At 44.8% G+C, this 18,480-nt stretch overlaps 1 protein-coding gene across 7 annotated transcripts in view; it reads left to right on the forward strand.

The window, feature by feature from the left end:
• st3gal3a (ST3 beta-galactoside alpha-2,3-sialyltransferase 3a) overlaps positions 1-15,740 on the forward strand; it is a 79,472-nt gene extending 63,732 nt beyond the window's left edge. For 6 of the 7 annotated variants that reach the window (XM_036978484.2, XM_021604472.3, XM_021604470.3 and 3 more), the window contains 3 exons: positions 2,137-2,283; positions 8,206-8,352; positions 14,176-15,740. In XM_036978484.2, coding sequence (XP_036834379.2) covers positions 2,137-2,283; positions 8,206-8,352; positions 14,176-14,280 — 399 coding nt within the window. In that variant the 3' untranslated portion in view covers positions 14,281-15,740. Of the gene's footprint in view, positions 1-2,136; positions 4,716-8,205; positions 8,353-14,175 lie in introns of those variants that run through there. The other variant, XM_090236102.1, reaches the window with a different exon arrangement.
• Positions 15,741-18,480: the final 2,740 nt, after the last annotated feature.

An 18,480-nucleotide genomic window follows, 5' to 3' on the forward strand; every position in this document is an offset into this window, starting at 1 on the left:
AAATTGCACACGCAAACGGTTTCATGGACAGAGATGGAAATACACGTTAGAAAGAGGGGGATTTAAAGATGCAACAACTATCATGGGTTGCTAATATGACTAGGATAATGTCTTTGGTTGTTAGACACATGAAAGAAAGTTGAAATAAAACCAATAGAGCAGAACGCATATGAGCAAGTCTATATACAATATAATTGGCTCCATGCTTCTATGGTGGGATTTTGACTCTAGGCTAATTTTAACGCAAGGTAAGACATGCCTCATAATATGAAGTCAAATTTCCAGGTTTCAAACAATTAAGGAACAGGAAAAATATAGCGATGCTAATGATAGACCTAACTGTCTTCTGGTAGATGGAAAGGCATTCCCAGAAACCTTCTGTTTTCAATGGTAACTAGCTACAAAGTAGCCTATGCCTACGTACCTGTCAGAATGATATCATGAATATTTGCATTAATCCAGTGGCCATTTATTTTGCAAACTCCATCTCATGTGCTACAGACACACGGCTAATCAAACAATAATGCTAGGTGCCTGCACACTTGTGGTTTAAGCATTGTTATGGACTTAGAACATACCATTTGGTTGTTTTTCTGTTTAAAAAAGTGTGACTTTGAGAACAAAAACCTGAAAAAATTGTGGGAAATCTAATGCTGTGAAGCTTTTCACACAGTGCGCCTTTCCTTGGCCAGGTGTGTCATTTGGATGTTTTTTGTGTGAGTATACCCACTTCTCCAGGCAGCACTACACCACTGTGAGGCAGAAGAACAAGAGAAGCAGACCTGGGTTCAAATACTATTATAAATCATTTAAAATACTTTATCAAATCAAATGTATTCATATAGCCCTTCGTACATCAGCTGATATCTCAAAGTGCTGTACAGAAACCCAGCCTAAAACCCCAAACAGCAAGCAATGCAGGTGTACAAGCACGGTGGCTAGGAAAAACTCCCTAGAAAGGCCAAAACCTAGGAAGAAACCTAGAGAGGAACCCGGCCATGAGGGGTGGCCAGTCCTCTTCTGGCTGTGTCGGGTGGAGATTATAAAAGAACATGGCCAAGATGTTCAAATGTTAATAAATGACCAGCATGGTCAAATAATAATAATCACAGGCAGAAAAGTTTAAACTGGAGCAGCAGCAAGGCCAGGTGGACTGGGGAGAGCAAGGAGTCATCATGCCAGGTAGTCCTGAGGCATGGTCCTATGAGAGAAAGAGAGAATTAGAGAGAGCATACTTAAATTCACACAGGACACCGGATAAGACAGGAGAAGTACTCCAGATATAACAAACTGACCCTAGCCCCCCGACACATAAACTACTGCAGCATAAATACTGGAGGCTGAGACAGGTGGGGTCAGGAGACACTGTGGCCCCATCCGATGATACCCCCGGACAGGGCCAAACAGGAAGGCTATAACCCCACCCACTTTGCCAAAGCACAGCCCCCACACCACGAGAGGGATATCTTCAACCACCAACTTACCACCCTGAGAAAAGGCTGAGTATAGCCCACAAAGATCTCCGCCACGGCACAACCCAAGGGGGGACGCCAACCCAGACAGGAAATTACATCGGTGACTCAACCCACTCAAGTGCTTGATTAAGCTTGCCTGGCTTAATGGACTAATAGAATCGTCCCCAAACTGAAAACCCCACCCATCTGGCACCAGGCAGGCTAGAGCAATTGCTCAAAGTATTTTAAAGGATTTCAAATAGTATTTCAACACAGGTCTGATGAGAAGAGATGTTTAGGTGCTCTGAGCTCCCTGGTATTTGATATGCAACAGTTGGGTCTGAGAGCAAGAAGAGTTGTGCTTTAGGAGACCACCAACAGAGAGAGATCACATTGTTATTGAAAGTAGTAAATGTTCTACTGATTTCTTAATTTATTATTACGGCTAGGGGCCATTTTTTCATGCTACAATTACACTAACCTTTATATTTCTTACTCTCGCTCTCTTTCTCGCTCGCTCTCTTTCTTTCTTTCTTTCTTTCTCTCTCTCTCTCTCTCTCTCTCTGTCTCTCTCTCCCTCCCCCTCTATTTATCTTTCTTTCTCTCTCTCTCTCTCTCTCTCTCTCTGTCTCTCTCTCTCCCTCCCCCTCTATTTATCTCTCTTTCTCTCTGTCTCTCATAGCGTAGCACAGAAGGGTTCTGGAAGTCTGTGGCCCGTCATGTCCCCAGGGAGCCCAGTGAGATGAGGATCCTCAACCCTTACTTCATCCAGGAGGCTGCCTTCAGGTTCATCGGCCTGCCTCACAACAACGGACAGATGGGGAGAGGGGTGAGAGAATGGGAATCTCACTGCTGTTTTCCGTCATAGGAAATTATGGCGGAATCATTATGTTTAAAAAAATTACGATCAGCATAGAAAAACACACAAAACAGGTCAGGAGCCCGTAAAATGGCTGCTATCCATATCTGCATCCTAAAACAAGAAGAAGTACATAATACAAGAAAGTATAAAGACTTCTTGCTTGAACGATTTCAGTTACATATTTGATATTTCATGATATTAAGAAAACATGATGTTCAGTCTGCCTTCGAGTCAAAAGGGGCCTATGTTAAACAATAAATATGTTAATATGTTTTCACTATGGCTTGAAAACATACCTAAATTCAGGGATGGAAGGTGTCGCTGTACTCCTAATTATCCCATTATCGAAGCCGCGAAATAGAGAAGATTGAAATACTGCTCGTTTTTCATTAAACTGCCTTTTTTCATCAGCATGCTAGGCTAGCTAATGCTAAAGCATCCCATTAAATTCTACAACACTTCCAGCAGGAACTTTAGATTAGGATTGGCTGTGTCAGGTAGGAAACCTGAGCCAACTCCTCGTGCTTACTGTGGGGAGCGTGTAACTGGTCAGGCACCGTGTTATGTAGAGACGCGCACGGTGTCTCCAGTGCGCTATTCTAGCCTGGAGCGCTCTATTCCAGCTCCTCGCATTTGCCGGGCTAGAATGGGGCATCCAGCCAGGACACATTGTGCCAGCTCTATGTTCTGGATCTCCAATGCATCTCCACGGTCCAGTTTATCCTGCGCCTCCTCCCCGCACTCGCCCTAAGGTGTGTGTCACCAGCCCAGTACCACCAGTGCCAACACCACGCACCAGGCTTCCCGTGCTCCTCCAGAGCCCAGTACGCCCTGTTCCTGCTCCTCGCACTTGCCCTGAGGTGCGTGTCCCCAGCCCGGTACCACCAGTGTCGGCACCACACACCAGGCCTACAGTGCGCCTCGACAGTACCCAGTCCCGAGCGTCCGGCGACAGTACCCAGTCCAGAGCGTCCGGCTACAGTACCCAGTCCCGAGCGTCCGGCGACAGTACCCAGTCCAGAGCGTCCAGCTACAGTACCCAGTCCCGAGCGTCCGGCGACAGTACCCAGTCCAGAGCGTCCGGCGACAGTTCACAGACCGGAACCTCAAACGACGGGCCACAGTCCAGAACCTCAAACGACAGGCCACAGTCCGGAACCTCAAACGACAGGCCACAGTCTGGAACCTCAAACGACGGGCCATAGTCCGGAACCTCAAACGACAGGCCACAGTCCGGAACCTCAAACGACGGGCCACAGTCCGGAACCTCAAACGACAGGCCACAGTCCGGAACCTCAAACGACGGGCCATAGTCCGGAACCTCAAACGATGGTCCCCAGTCCGGGGTCTCCAGTGACGGTCCCCAGTCCAGAACATCCGGCGATGATCCACGCAGCGAGGGTACCCAGCCCGGGGCCTACGGCGAGGATCTGCAGTCCAGAACCTCCGACGATGATCCACGGGTCGGTGCTACAAGAGCGGCTCAGAGCCGCCACCGAGGTTAGATGCCCACCCAGACCCGCCACCGAGGCGGGATGCCCACCCAGACACGCCACAGAGCCGCCACCGAGGTTAGATACCCACCCAGATACGCCACAGAGCTGCCACCGAGGTTAGATGCCCACCCAGATACGCCACAGAGCTGCCACCAAGGTTAGATGCCCACCCAGATACGCCACAGATCTGCCACCAAGGTTAGATGCCCAACCAGACCCTCCCATATAGGTTTAGGTTTGCGGCCCCCACCTTTGGGGGGGGGGGGTGTACTGTCACGCCCTGACCTTAGTTATCTTTGTGTTCCTTATTATTTTGTTTAGGTCAGGGTGTGACGAGGGTGATATATGTGTTTTCCACCTGTCTATGGTTTTTGTATGTTTATGTGGTTTATCCAGTCTAGGTGTTTTTATGTCTATGGTTGCCTTGGTTGGTTCTCAATCAGAGGCAGCTGTTTATCGTTGTCTCTGATTGGGGACCATATTTTGGCAGCCATATGCCTTGGATAGTTTGTGGGTTATTGTCTGTGTAGTTGCCTGTGTCTGCACTCGTTGTTCATAGTTTCACGTTCGTTTTGGTTAGTTTGTTTAAGTGTTCTTCCTTCATTAAAAGAAGAATGTATTCTAATCACGCTGCGCTTTCTTCTCCTCTTTACGACGAACATGACAAATCACTCATTACATTTTTTAAAATAATATTATGAGTTTACAATAACTCCTTTACAACAGGTTTATAAGTACATTATTAATAATTTACAAATTGTGAACATTCTATGATCAAACACCTTATTAATGATCTTATAAATACTTGAAAATAGTGTTCTAAATGTGTATTTAGAGATTGCTTATTGACATTTACAAATGTAGGAATAATTATTAATAAATTGTAAGTAAACTCTTTACAAACTGTTTTGAAATTGTTTATTTTAAGGGACCTTAATATAAAGTGTTACCAGTCCAAGTAACAGATTGGAATAGTTTCTATGTTATTTATATGTGACCCACCACTTGGATTCGTTTCTATGTAGCAACATTTGAAATTCTATTTTTTACATTGGATAAAAGTAGAGACTGCAATTGAGGAACAATGGGAAAGTAATTCTGCTTTGAAAGTTGATAAACTTGTAACCCCACTTATGTGAAAATGGACGTGAATGTTTTGATACATGTACTGGAGAGCTCTTCTTTGTCAACACCCGTTCAGCATTGTTCACACCCACTTAAGCCTTAGCCCCACCCATCTCTTTAATCACAGTGTAGTAAACAACCAAAGATTTCAAGACTAAAAGTGGTGAAAGTTGTTGTAAAAATACACTTTACCTAGACCTTGGCCTATATCCTAATCTGACTGGTGCACGTCATGTTGTACTTCACATTTCCGTCTCTGGTAAACACACACTATATCCAATAAAATCAAAGTTTATTTGTTACTTGCATAGTGGCGTCTTTTGTTTAGACATGTAGCTAGCTAGGTAGCTAAACAATAAACCATAATCCCAACTCTAATGCCCCGTTCAATACAACTGGGAACTCTGAAAAGAACTAGCTCTGGCTGGGAAAAATTGATTTGAACAGTTATCCAACTCAAGGAATTCCACTCGGGCTTCTTTCTAGAACTCTGACTTTCTGACCTGAAGATCACTGTCACGATTTGACCTCGTATTTTGCAGAGTTCCTAATTGTTTTGAACGCAGCAATAATACCATGCTTGAATCTGCTGGTAGCTAAAGCTAACCAACTAGGTTCAATGTTACCTAGCTAATATAAAGCTATAACTAGCAATGCAAATGGCTTTCTGAGCTACGAATAATATTACTACACAGATCATTCATGTAACCTTAGCTAGCGAGCCAGCCAGCTAACTTTAGCTAGCTAGCTAACAGTACGCTTTAACTTGCAATGAAAACGACTTTCTGACCAAATTAGAAATGTATAATATCTGAAAATGTAGCTAGACTCTTACTCGTATACATGGATGAACGCTTCTCCCTACTTGTCTTGGATACCATGGTTGCCCTTAGTTTGAAGATGTCATCCAGAGACAGGTGTTTTATACAACAGCCTCCTGTTCTCTTTTGGACTCTCTCCTTATTTGGCAATCACCTCTCTGCTTCCACCGGGCATTCAACTGATTTCAAAACTCGGTCAACTTCTTCCATGACAACGACACCGTTATCAGAGGACTACAATTTCTGGTTCAATGAAAATGTTTTTACCTAAATCAGGGATTTCCTCATTGTCTGATTCATTTTCAGAGTCAGAGAGAGTCAGCATGGCACGATCATCCTCCAGAAAGTAGTCCATCATAGCTTTTCCCCACTGATAGCGCTATTAACTTCAGGGCAGCAATGTTGAGCGGAGTAGCAAAACCTTTTCCGTTTTTTTAAAACAAAGGTTGAAAGGATTATCCACACATACTGAGCAGCTCATGTTATAGACTGCTACATGGCAAACCCAATCCGAAATCATCTCTCGGCATGTCCAGCCCATCCATTATCTCAGCCAATCATGGCTAGTGGGAAGGTTCCTGTATTTTTCTGTGGCTTAACCAACTAGGCTCATAATTTAACAATGTTATTCGTATTTACAGATGGCATACACATTTCTTATTAAGGCACACATGTTCCAGAAGGCATTTCTGCCAAGAAACACATTTTGATTAAAAAAAGAAAACGTTCAAATGCCTCTCCTGTGAGGTAGTGACATACGCCTGCCTACCTTCTTGAAACGGGTCACATATTTGAGTAGCATAAGATTAATTAATTGATCAATGTACCTGCAAATACATAGATATTGAAACAAACAATTCAGAAGATCAACCTGTATTAGAGCATGTTGGGAAATATGATAATGATGGGCGTGGTTTTCGGTTCAACTCTGATAACTTAACACCAACATTGGGGTTATTTTACACCACTGAGTGTTAATTTAACTCTTCAATCAACACTAGAAATGTTACACTGAAAAATCAGCACAAGTAACACTGACCAGTTTGCTGTGTGCTATGAAAGGGACCCATCTGCAAGCTTCCATACATTCAAGAACCTTTTAGAATTCTGTAGAACCGTAGATGCCACGTCAAGAACACCCCACTGAACTGAAAGGTTCTTTATCGTGCAAGAGTTCTCCAAGAGCTCAGGAATAACCATTTCAGAACCAGAACCCTTCTGTCCTGTTTTTAGTGTACCCTAACACACTACAGACATACAACAGCCCCTCCAGGTGCCTTAGTTGGCTCTGCTCTGCTCTGGGCGCTCCAGATGTCTCAGCAGCAATGAGTCAGAACACAAACTAATACTGTTTACTGTTAAAGTCCCGTTTGGATGTCAGCACTACTGGAACTAATATGGACCAATGCCATGCCTCCAATCTCAGGAATTCAAAGATAATGTACACAAATTGTGTTCATTGATGTCCTTAAATCTTTAAGAGCTATGCTGCAAGGGGGCATCAAAATCAAGCTCAGAATTGTGTAGTTTGTGATACCCCCTCCTGACGGAATGTTGTGAATTGAGGCATTAATAATCAAGACGCGAATACTAGTGAACAGCAGAACAGTGTGTACACAATACAGTCCTGTTCATCCACACCCAGTAGAGAGACGTGGCTGAGAGCCGTGGAGAGAGCAAGGACTTGAGAAGCATCGACCTGAGCTGGAGATGTACTGTAGAGGCTAGAGCTAGTTGGACCTTTTTATCAACCAGTAGCTTTTCAATAGCTGCTAGAGAAGATACCCTTCCTTGTTGTAACATCCACACCTATAGAGGGCCATGGAGGGAGCATGGACCTAGGCTGGAGATGTACTGTAGAGACTAGAGGTGGTTGGTTTTAATCAGCCACCATGCAGTACGCCCACTGCTATGCTAGCAGGATTAGCCATGTCTGTCATACACAGAGCTACACTGATAAGCCTTTCGGTAGTAGCCTGCCTGGCCACAGGGCTGTTGCCTACAGTCTGGAACAGGGTCTGCCACAGTGTGTCTGTCAGAGGGAGAGTGGAGACCTTCAGCACCACAGATACACCTGCAGCAACTCCCTCAAACACCCAGACAGCTGATAAGTTCACTTCGTTCCTACCGGGATGTCCAGCTATCTCAAGCAGCAGAAGTTCAAGCAGCACAGAGAGCAGGAGAGAGGGGGAGAGTGAGAGAGTGACGGGGGAAGAGAGAGAGGACGTTTTCCTTTATCTCACCAGCTCTGTTAACAAAATAAATTGCCATTGTTTCCTTAATCTAAATGTGCCATGACTAGGTCTTTCAAAGTTCCATTCCATGTGTTCTGTTTTAGTAACCTTTTACATTTCCCTTTAGTTACCCCATGTTCTATTCCTCCAATAGTTCTACTGTCATTCTGTCCTGTTTCAGGGAATATTTGTCTTCTCTTCTGTGTTTTCCAGAATATTCCGACCCTGGGGACGGTTGCCATAACAATGGCCCTCCATAACTGTGATGAGGTAGCCGTGGCTGGATTTGGCTATGACATGAGCACCCCTCACGCCCCCCTACACTACTACGAGAAGATCAGGATGGCGGCCATCAAAGAGGTACCACTGACGCCAGCCATTTACCACTCTTAAGGTTCAGATTGGGGCCTTGACACACATCATGGAACAAAAATGTCATGTAAATTGTAAAACAATGCCTTCATCTGACCATGAGGTCACACTGATCTAAAGCAGAAGGTTTGTTTAGGTTTTTAGCAGAGCCCTGTTCAAATAATGGAAGCTGAAAGAGGGGCATGTGTACTGTATGCTGTCAGTCTGATGGGTAACTATGGATGAGGTTTGTGTCATCCTTACCCAGCAACTCACCGCTCACCTACATGTTCACACACACGCGCACACACACACACTCCATACTGCATCAAAGTGAGAAGAACTGATGGCTTCGTTTGGTGCCAATGTCAAAATAACTCCATTAAGAGAAGTGTTTATAAACGTCTTGTAAAACAGGAGGGACATTTAGAGACAAACTGAACTGAATATTTGAACCATGCACTGTAATTCTAAACTATTTCCAATGAAACCCGAGTCATTCTTTCTAGAGACTTTACTGTGTAGTGAACAGGTGTCGGATGGATGCTTGGCTATATCTAGAGAGACTCAGATCTGCTTTAAGTCCCCTCACTCAGACATAGACTTGTGTGAGGTGAGGTGTTAGTCTCTGTGAAAGGGGTAGGTTGACCTGAAAGATACAGAAAAGACAACCTTGTAGGGAATCACAGTTGTTCATGTCATGAATACTATAAAGATCTTTATCTCATCCTTGGTTGCAGTGATTCATTCCTGAAGTGAGTCATTCAATCCCTCATTCCAGAAGGCTATCCTACTAAGTTTGTGAAAGCGTTATGACAAGTTTAGATTTTGAAAGGGTTAAGTTGTGAAAGGGATGGTTTATGAAAGAGTTAGGTTGATCTGAAGGAGACACAGACAACCTTGTATGTCACCTGACTGTGTGTTGCCGTGGTATCGTCTGTTCTCTGAACCCTTAGTTACTGGAACAGAACAGGAACATCCATCCATCCATCCGCCCACTCAAAGTCAACAGCTATGAACCATACAGCCAGGGCTCTGTTGGTATGTTAGCATTCCCTGCTAAGCGTGTGTCTCTGTCTCCCTTTAAACTGTCTACCAACATCCTCTCTGTTTAGCTTGGCTAGTTTACTTCTCTGCAGGGGAAGTTTACACTGACCTTTCTCTCCTTATTTAATACCCTTCTCCAAGAGTCCTGTGGTTTCTCTCTAATGTTCATCGTGTTACTTCCCAGTTCCCACCACCACACGGGAGGCGAGATGTGGAGTAGGATGTGGAGTAGCATGTGGAGTAGCGTGTGGAGTAGGATGTGGAGTACCGTGTGGAGTAGGATGTGGAGTAGGGTGTGGAGTAGGATGTGCAGTAGAGTGTTGAGTAGGATGTGGAGTAGGGTGTTGAGTAGAATGTGGAGTAGGGTGTTGAGTAGGGTGTTGAGTAGTGTGTGGAGTAGGATGTGGAGTAGGATGTGGAGTAGGATGTGGAGTAGGGTGTTGAGTAGGATGTGGAGTAAGATGTGGAGTAGGGTGTGGAGTAGGGTGTGGAGTAAGATGTGGAGTAAGATGTGGAGTAAGATGGGTAGTGTGTGGAGTGAGATGTGGAGTAAGATGGGTAGTGTGTGGAGTAAGATGTGGAGTAGGATGTGGAGTAAGATGTGGAGTAGGGTGTGGGGTAAGATGTGGAGTAAGATGTGTAGTATGTGGAGTAAGATGTGGAGTAAGATGGGTAGTGTGTTGAGTAAGATGTGGAGTAGGATGTGGAGTAAGATGTGGAGAAGGGTGTGGAGTAAGATGTGTAGTGTGTGGAGTAAGAGGTGGAGTAAGATGGGTAGTTTGTGGAGTAAAATGTGGAGTAAGATGGGTAGTGTGTGGAGTAAGATGTGGAGTAAGATGTGGAGTAGGGTGTGGAGTAAGATGTGGAGTAAGATGTGGAGTAAGATGGGTAGTGTGTGGAGTAAGATGTGGAGTAGGATGTGGAGTAAGATGTGGAGTAGGGTGTGGAGTAAGATGTGGAGTAAGATGTGGAGTAGGGTGTGGAGTAGTGTGTGGAGTAAGATGTGGAGTAAGATGTGGAGTAGGGTGTGGAGTAGGGTGTGGAGTAAGATGTGGAGTAAGATGTGGAGTAAGATGGGTAGTGTGTGGAGTAGGATGTGGAGTAAGATGTGGAGTAGGGTGTGGAGTAAGATGTGGAGTAAGATGTGTAGTGTGTGGAGTAAGATGTGGAGTAGGATGTGGAGTAAGATGTGGAGTAGGGTGTGGAGTAAGATGGGTAGTGTGTGGAGTAAGATGTGGAGTAGGATGTGGAGTAAGATGTGGAGTAAGATAGGTAGTGTGTGGAGTAAGATGTGGAGTAGGATGTGGAGTAAGATGTGGAGTAGGGTGTGGAGTAAGATGTGTAGTGTGTGGAGTAAGAGGTGGAGTAACATGGGTAGTGTGTGGAGTAAGATGTGGAGTAAGATGGGTAGTGTGTGGAGTAAGATGTGGAGTAGGGTGTGGATTAAGATGTGGAGTAAGATGTGAAGTAAGATGGGTAGTGTGTGGAGTAAGATGTGGAGTAGGATGTGGAGTAGGGTGTGGAGTAAGATGTGGAGTAAGATGTGTAGTGTGTGGAGTAAGATGTGGAGTAAGATGTGGAGTAAGATAGGTAGTGTGTGGAGTAAGATGTGGAGTAGGATGTGGAGTAAGATGTGGAGTAGGGTGTGGAGTAAGATGTGTAGTGTGTGGAGTAAGAGGTGGAGTAACATGGGTAGTGTGTGGAGTAAGATGTGGAGTAAGATGGGTAGTGTGTGGAGTAAGATGTGGAGTAGGGTGTGGATTAAGATGTGGAGTAAGATGTGAAGTAAGATGGGTAGTGTGTGGAGTAAGATGTGGAGTAGGATGTGGAGTAGGGTGTGGAGTAAGATGTGGAGTAAGATGTGTAGTGTGTGGAGTAAGATGTGGAGTAAGATGTGGAGTAAGATAGGTAGTGTGTGGAGTAAGATGTGGAGTAGGATGTGGAGTAAGATGTGGAGTAGGGTGTGGAGTAAGATGTGTAGTGTGTGGAGTAAGAGGTGGAGTAACATGGGTAGTGTGTGGAGTAAGATGTGGAGTAAGATGTGGAGTAGGGTGTGGAGTAAGATGTGGAGTAGGGTGTGGATTAAGATGTGGAGTAAGATGTGAAGTAAGATGGGTAGTGTGTGGAGTAAGATGTGGAGTAGGGTGTGGAGTAAGATGTGGAGTAAGATGTGTAGTGTGTGGAGTAAGATGTGGAGTAAGATGGGTAGTGTATGGAGTAAGATGTGGAGTAGGATGTGGAGTAAGATGTGGAGTAGGGTGTGGAGTAAGATGTGTAGTGTGTGGAGTAAGAGGTGGAGTAAGATGGGTAGTGTGTGGAGTAAGATGGGTAGTGTGTGGAGTAAGATGTGGAGTAAGATGTGGAGTAGGGTGTGGAGTAAGATGTGGAATAAGATGTGTAGTGTGTGGAGTAAGATGTAGAGTAAGATGGGTAGTGTGTGGAGTAAGATGTGGAGTAGGGTGTGGAGTAAAATGTGTAGTGTGTAGAGTAAGAGGTTGAGTAAGATGGGTAGTGTGTGGAGTAAGTGGTGGAGTAAGATGGGTAGTGTGTGGAGTAAGATGAGGAGGTAGATGGGTAACGGAAGTCTGTTGTAGTGGAGCCTGTGGGTGCTGGTGTTTGAAGAGGGGGCAGGACCACAAGCACAATAGCAAGTGTGTCCCAAGTGGCACCCTATTCCCTACAGTACACTACTTTTTACCAGACCCCTAAGGGCCCTGCTCAAAAGTAGTGCACTATATTGGGAATTTAGTGCCACTTGGGACACAGACACTTGTCCCAGTGTCTGGAAGGTCCATCTGATCCCTTCATTATGTACACAGCACTCTGCCTGGTCATAAATCACTCTTTACTAAGGTATGTCAGAGCCCAGAAGGGCTGGTCTGGTCCCTCCATGGCTGACATGTGATCACCCCCAGCACATACACATGACTCCCCAACCAGGTGTCAGTGTGCGCTCTCTTCCATTTGCAGTGACACAAACCTGTCTCAGCCCCTCCTCCAACCCCCTTGCATGCATAATTGAGAGCTGTGGTAGTACAGTATTCTCTCTCTGGGTGACCCAGTCCAGGGCCAGTGTGAAGCTGTCAATCCAAGACGACCGCTGGGCCTCACACTCAAAGACCTTTGGGTCTGTGCCTGTAGAACGGCTCGGTCCAGCAGGCTAAGCTCCCTCTGAATGGATCACACACAGCCATGTCCTGAACAGATACAATTGTTCAATCATCTATCACTGTAGTCTCCTCATAATGATACCAGCATTAGTCACTAAGACCAAATGAAGCAAGACTGAACAAATATCCTATAGATATTATTGAGAAATCAAGTGCCTGGAATCCTGCATTCTTCTAACATATTATGCTTAGGTGTGTTTTGTTCCGTCTGTCTAATCTCTGCCTGAAGGATTTCCTAACTCTTTAGAGGGAAGCCCTGGGTGGGGAGGAGGGAGTGTGAAGCGCTGAGAGAGAGAGAGAGAGAGAGAGAGAGAGAGAGGGTGGGGAGGAGGGAGTGTGAAGCGCTGAGAGAGCGAGAGAGAGAGAGAGAGAGAGAGAGAGAGGGTGGGGAGGAGGGAGTGTGAAGCGCTGAGAGAGCGAGAGAGAGAGAGAGAGAGAGAAAGGGTGGGGAGGAGGTAGTGTGAAGCGCTGAGAGAGCGAGAGAGAGAGAGAGAGAGAGAAAGGGTGGGGAGGAGGTAGTGTGAAGCGCTGAGAGAGAGAGAGAGAGAGAGAGAGAGAGAGGGGGTGGGGAGGAGGGAGTGTGAAGCGCTGAGAGATAGAAAGAGAGAGAGTCAGAGGAGCAGGTGAAAGCATGTGGAGCCCTAGTCAATCCCCTCCTCGCTCTTCTGAGCTGTCAGTCACTCAGCTGTCCCTACAGGCTCCAAACATGAACCAACTCTACAGGAGATAGCCAGTCTAGCCTACAGCACTCTCTTTTAAGCATGGTTCTACAGATAACGTGACCTGTAAACAATGGAACACGTATGGCAGTTATATAGGATAGTAAGGTAAAGGGTGGGGTTTGAGACCAGACACGCTATAGATATTGCCTTTGAACTGCATGACAACAGCTCTTAGGGATGGGTCGCTCCTGTAAAGCAGTGGTCGTGGTTGATACTACAGGTGTTTTGAACAAGTCTGTAATGACACTAGTTTCCCCACCATAAATTTCTGTCATATACAGGCATCCCCAACCTCAGATCTTTGACCACAGACGTTGCTATTTTGAGCGGTGAATGGTTTTCACATTTTGCTTGTAAAGCCATGACAAGAAAGCAGTTATCTCTTTCTGTCTCTTATCTTTTGTATCCAACAGCCCACAATAAAGTGGTTTACACCCCACGTTTAGTGTCCCACTTTGTACAGTCAGTCGTCTGGTATTGTCTGTCCCTCTCATCCCCTGTATTTAAGGGGCAACTCCGTAAGTGAAGAAAGCTCCTTTAAAAAGACAATAGTTTCACTGTCAACCTCAATAGTCTGTTTACTTTAGGTCTTCTTTTATGTTACTATTGTACCTCTGGCATTTACCTCCACTGATCTCTGTGATCAAAAGTTGAAAGTAAAGAAATGTGGACGCAACAGCTTTGACATCCTCCCTGCCTCCCTTCCCAAAGAATGTGACTTTTTACCTGCATCTCCTGTAAAGTACCTACCGTTTTCCTCTGTTCCTCTGTCCACTCCCACTCCTGTTATTCTGCATCTCCTCTCCTCTACCATTCTCTCCTTTGTACTCCTCTATCCTCCCTCCATCCCCCTCTCTCCACACCTCTCCTCCCTGTCTGTCTCCTATTCACAGTCCTGGACTCACAACATTTCTAAGGAGAAGGAGTTCCTGATTAAGCTGGTGAAGGCTGGGGTTATACAGGACTTGACCAATGGGATCTGTGGCTCAGGATGCTGATGACATCATCCAGCCAATCCTAGGTCACAGAGAGAGAGATAGAGGAGAAACACGGAAGCAGCATTGTGAAGTCCTGCTCTGTTCCCCCAACCTAACCCTAAACCTGGCTGAGCCAAAACTGTATTCAGGAAAGAAGGCTGGTGATGGGTTCTGAAGGGTTTCTCGCTCTGACAGAGGAGAACTGTGGTAAATGGCATAATCCCTGCACTACACTGGAGAGATAGGACTACAACATTCTAGAATTCTCTAGAAAACCGAGAGCTAGAACTCTCTAGAACACTGAGAGCTACACACTATTCTGTTTCAGGGTTTGCTGCAGTGTGACATTACAGTTTGATGAAAAGATGGACTGACAATCTGGACATAATGGGTTGTGCCAAGAATACCTCTGGAGAAGGATAGAGGACATGCCTCTACTCATACTTCTACAGTATACCTGAATGTATTCTGTCACCACGTACGCATCACTGTTATATATTTATTTTCATCTCTTGTAATGGCAGCATTGCCCTCTATCTGGGCTCAGTCGAATAGGTTTCCAGACAGGTAGCAAATAATGCACATACATATTCTGCTTCTAATGTATCTGGAAGTGGACGGAAGGGCCGGTGCTCATGGTTTAGAAGCCCTCCACACCTTCCTTCCCCCCTTTAAGATATGTTTTTAAATGATTTACCTTGAGAGATTACTTTGTTCCCCTCTGTCTTTTTTAAAATGCAAAGAACAAAGGAAAAAAATGGGGGGTGAGGAGTGACCGACCCCCCCTCACTGGATAAACATGTTTTATTTTCACAGAAGCACTGGGCTTTGTGTCGTCTTCAGTTCATCAGTGTGCTTCCCAAACACTCATCTGTCCTGGATCACGTTTCAGACTGTTACTCTGGTCTTAATGCTGTTGTATTTGTCTATAGGGCTCTGGTCAAACATTGTGCACTATATAGGGAATAGGGTGCCATTTGGGGTGCATACTTTATTTCAAGTCTGCATGGCCTGCAAACATAATCAGTGTTACTACTTACTACTGTCAGTTGTTGTTTAAACAATTGAGGTTTATCCATTTTAAATGTCTTGTTTTATTTCTTTGTTCATTTTTGCCAAAATGGATTGTATTTTGTTAAGCAATAATATATGGTGTCTTAATTGCCGTTCTCTGTTCAGCCACATATTATCTTATTTTCTACTCATATGCACAAGCCAAAGCACTTGAATTTCTCATCGCTCATACACAGCAGTGGAGGCTGCTGAGGGGAGGACGGCTCATAGTAATGACTGAATTGAGTCAATGGAATTGTTTCAACCACATGGAAACCATATGCCTGATACAATTCCATTGACTCAATTCAGTCATTACTATGAGCCGTCCTCCCCTCAGCAGCCTCCACTGATACACAGTCACTACACTATGGAGCGTTGTGCATCAAGATGGTTTGACAAATGAAATAAAGCAGATTATAACTCTGTCCCTTGTCATTTTATGAAATGCAAACAACTGGAGAGAGGTAATGAAATGTGTTTATATATTCCTGTTTTTTATGTTTAATTGAATATTATATCTACTGTTGTCTTCCCTAAACTTTTTTTTGTTGCATTTAAAAAGCATCTATTTCATATTGCAACACAGCAATGTCTAACAGTGTTGTTGTCTAATGCCATGTTGTTTAGATACAGTATATGTTTGTGTTTTCCACCCACCCATCCATGTATTCCAGTAGTGGATACACCTTATCAGAAAGATCATCTCAGCTTTTCTTGTCCTACTAAGTGGCATCAACAAACAGTCAGTGTTTATGAGAGAGTGCTGGTAAACATGGTCAATGTAACTGGTGGGGCTGAGTCATCATTGTGTTGTGAGCTGGGTTCAAATACTATTAGAAATCGTTCAGTCTATCAGCGTTTGCTCTAGCTTCCCTGGAGTGCCAGTTCGGTAGGTTTTGCAGATTTTTTGACTATTCTATTGGTCCATTAAGTCAGGGAAGATCAATCAAGCATGATAAAATAGTTGAGATGGTTTCGAATAGCATCTGAACCCAGGTCTGCTGCTTTCTTGTGTGGGTTCTTGCAGGATTTTTTATGGGGAAAAGGTCAAGGACAGGGAATGTTCTATGTTCCACACGTTGGAGACTGCCAACAACAGAACAGTATCCTGGGAACAGATTACTGACCATCTTAACTCTTTGAGACTAACCACTGGTGTGTGTGTGTGTGTGTGTGTGTGTGTGTGTGTGTGTGTGTGTGTGTGTGTGTGTGTGTGTGTGTGTGTGTGTGTGTGTGTGTGTGTGTGTGTGTGTGTGTGCAAGCGGAAATTTGTTTTGCCATGGTTACTATTGCGTTGTAACTATAGCTTTTTTGTAATGAGTCAGAGGTGTTACCAAGCTTGTATTGCCTTCAGCCAGGAGGGAGAGTCCAACCCAACCATTTGGTCTGCAAGTTAGATCAGGTTAGTTAGAGAGAGCTGTGGCTCAGACAGGTTAGACAGCTGTGGCACCATAACACCAGTCCAACAGGGACTCAATTTATCTCACCTCTGTAGAGAGAAACAGGAGAAGCCGGGAGAGGCTGAAGTCTGCTGAAAGCTGGAGTTTGCTATTCCAAAAGGAATGTCTGTTCACTTCTGTTGGACTTAATGGCTGCCTTAATGGCTAAAATAGTTATCGAGGGCCACCCTTACACAACACTAGGGCTGCGTCCCAAATGGCACCCTTTTCCTTATATAGTGCACTGCTTTTGACCAGAGCCTATGGGTGCCGTTTGAGACAGAGACGACTTCAGTTTATTAAAGTGATTTCACCTCGTATGACATTCTTCTGCTGTGAGTCATGAAAGAGAGACTTCAAAGATTTCAAATGGATAGAGAAATCAATGTAGTGTGTGGCTGTTTATCTCATTACAGACTTGGCTCTAAGGCTATGGTTGTAGTTTGAGTCCACGCTTAGAAGACTGTCAAAGGTGCAAGGTGACTGGGGTCAATGTCAGGATTATTGTAGCTCTGGTCCAGAGCGTTACATGCGTCTTAAAGAAGGCATGTAAACGCCCTGGACCAAAGCTAGGGATATTGCTGCTAGTAAAAAGGTTGTTTTGGGTCCAAGCCTGAGCTACAGTATATGGATAAGATCAGGGATAGGTGTTACATATACAGTGCATCCGGAAAGTATTCAGACCCCTTGACTTGTTCTATATTTTGTTACATTACAGCCTTATTCTAAAATGTATTAAATAGTTTTTTTCCCCCCTCATCAATCTACACATAATACCCCATAATGACAAAGCAAAAACAGGTTTTTAGAAATGTGCACAAATATCACATTTACATAAGTATTCAGACCCTTTACTCAGTACTTTGTTGAAGCACCTTTGGCAGCGATTACAGCCTCGAGTCTTCTTGGGTATGACGCTACAAGCTTGACACACCTTTATTTGGGGAGTTTCTCCCAATCTTCTCTGCAGATCCTCTCAAGCTCTGTCAGATTGGATGAGGAGAGTAGGAGCACATCTATTTTCAGGTCTCTTCAGAGATGTTAGCTGCTTTGGGGATCCATAATAAATTAAAATATAAAGGACATACAGAGACTTGTCCCAAAGCCCCTCCTGCGTTGTCTTGGCTGTGTGCTCTGGGTCATTTTCCTGTTGGAAAGTGAACCTTCGCCCCAGTCTGAGGTCCTAAGTGCTCTGGAGCAGGTTTTCATCAAGGATCTCTCTGTTCTTTGCTCCGTTCCTCTTTCCCTCGATCCTGACTAGTCTCCCGGTCCCTGCCGCTGAAAAACATCCCCACAGCATGATGCTGCCACCAAATGTATTTATATAGCCCTTCATACATCAGCTGATATCTCAAAGTGCTGTACAGAAACCCAGCCTAAAACCCCAAACAGCAAGCAATGCAGGTGTAGAAGCACGGTGGCTAGGAAAAACTCCCTAGAAAGGCCAAAACCTAGGAAGAAACCTAGAGAGGAACCAGGCTATGTGGGGTGGCCAGTCCTCTTCTGGCTGTGCCTGCTTCAACGTAGGGATGGTGCCAGGTTTTCTCTAGACGTGACGCTTGACATTTAGACCAAAGAGTTCAACTTGGTTTCATCAGACCAGAGAATCTTGTTTCTCATGGTCTGAGTCGTTTAGATGCCTTTTGGCTAACTCTAAGCGAGCTGTCATGTGCCTTTTACTGAGGAGTGGCTTCTGTCTGGCCACTCTACCATAATGGCCTGATTG

The sequence above is a fragment of the Oncorhynchus mykiss genome, chromosome 5 (assembly GCF_057628025.1).
Source record: "Oncorhynchus mykiss isolate SJ-2025 chromosome 5, ASM5762802v1, whole genome shotgun sequence".
Classification (NCBI taxonomy): domain Eukaryota; kingdom Metazoa; phylum Chordata; class Actinopteri; order Salmoniformes; family Salmonidae; genus Oncorhynchus; species Oncorhynchus mykiss.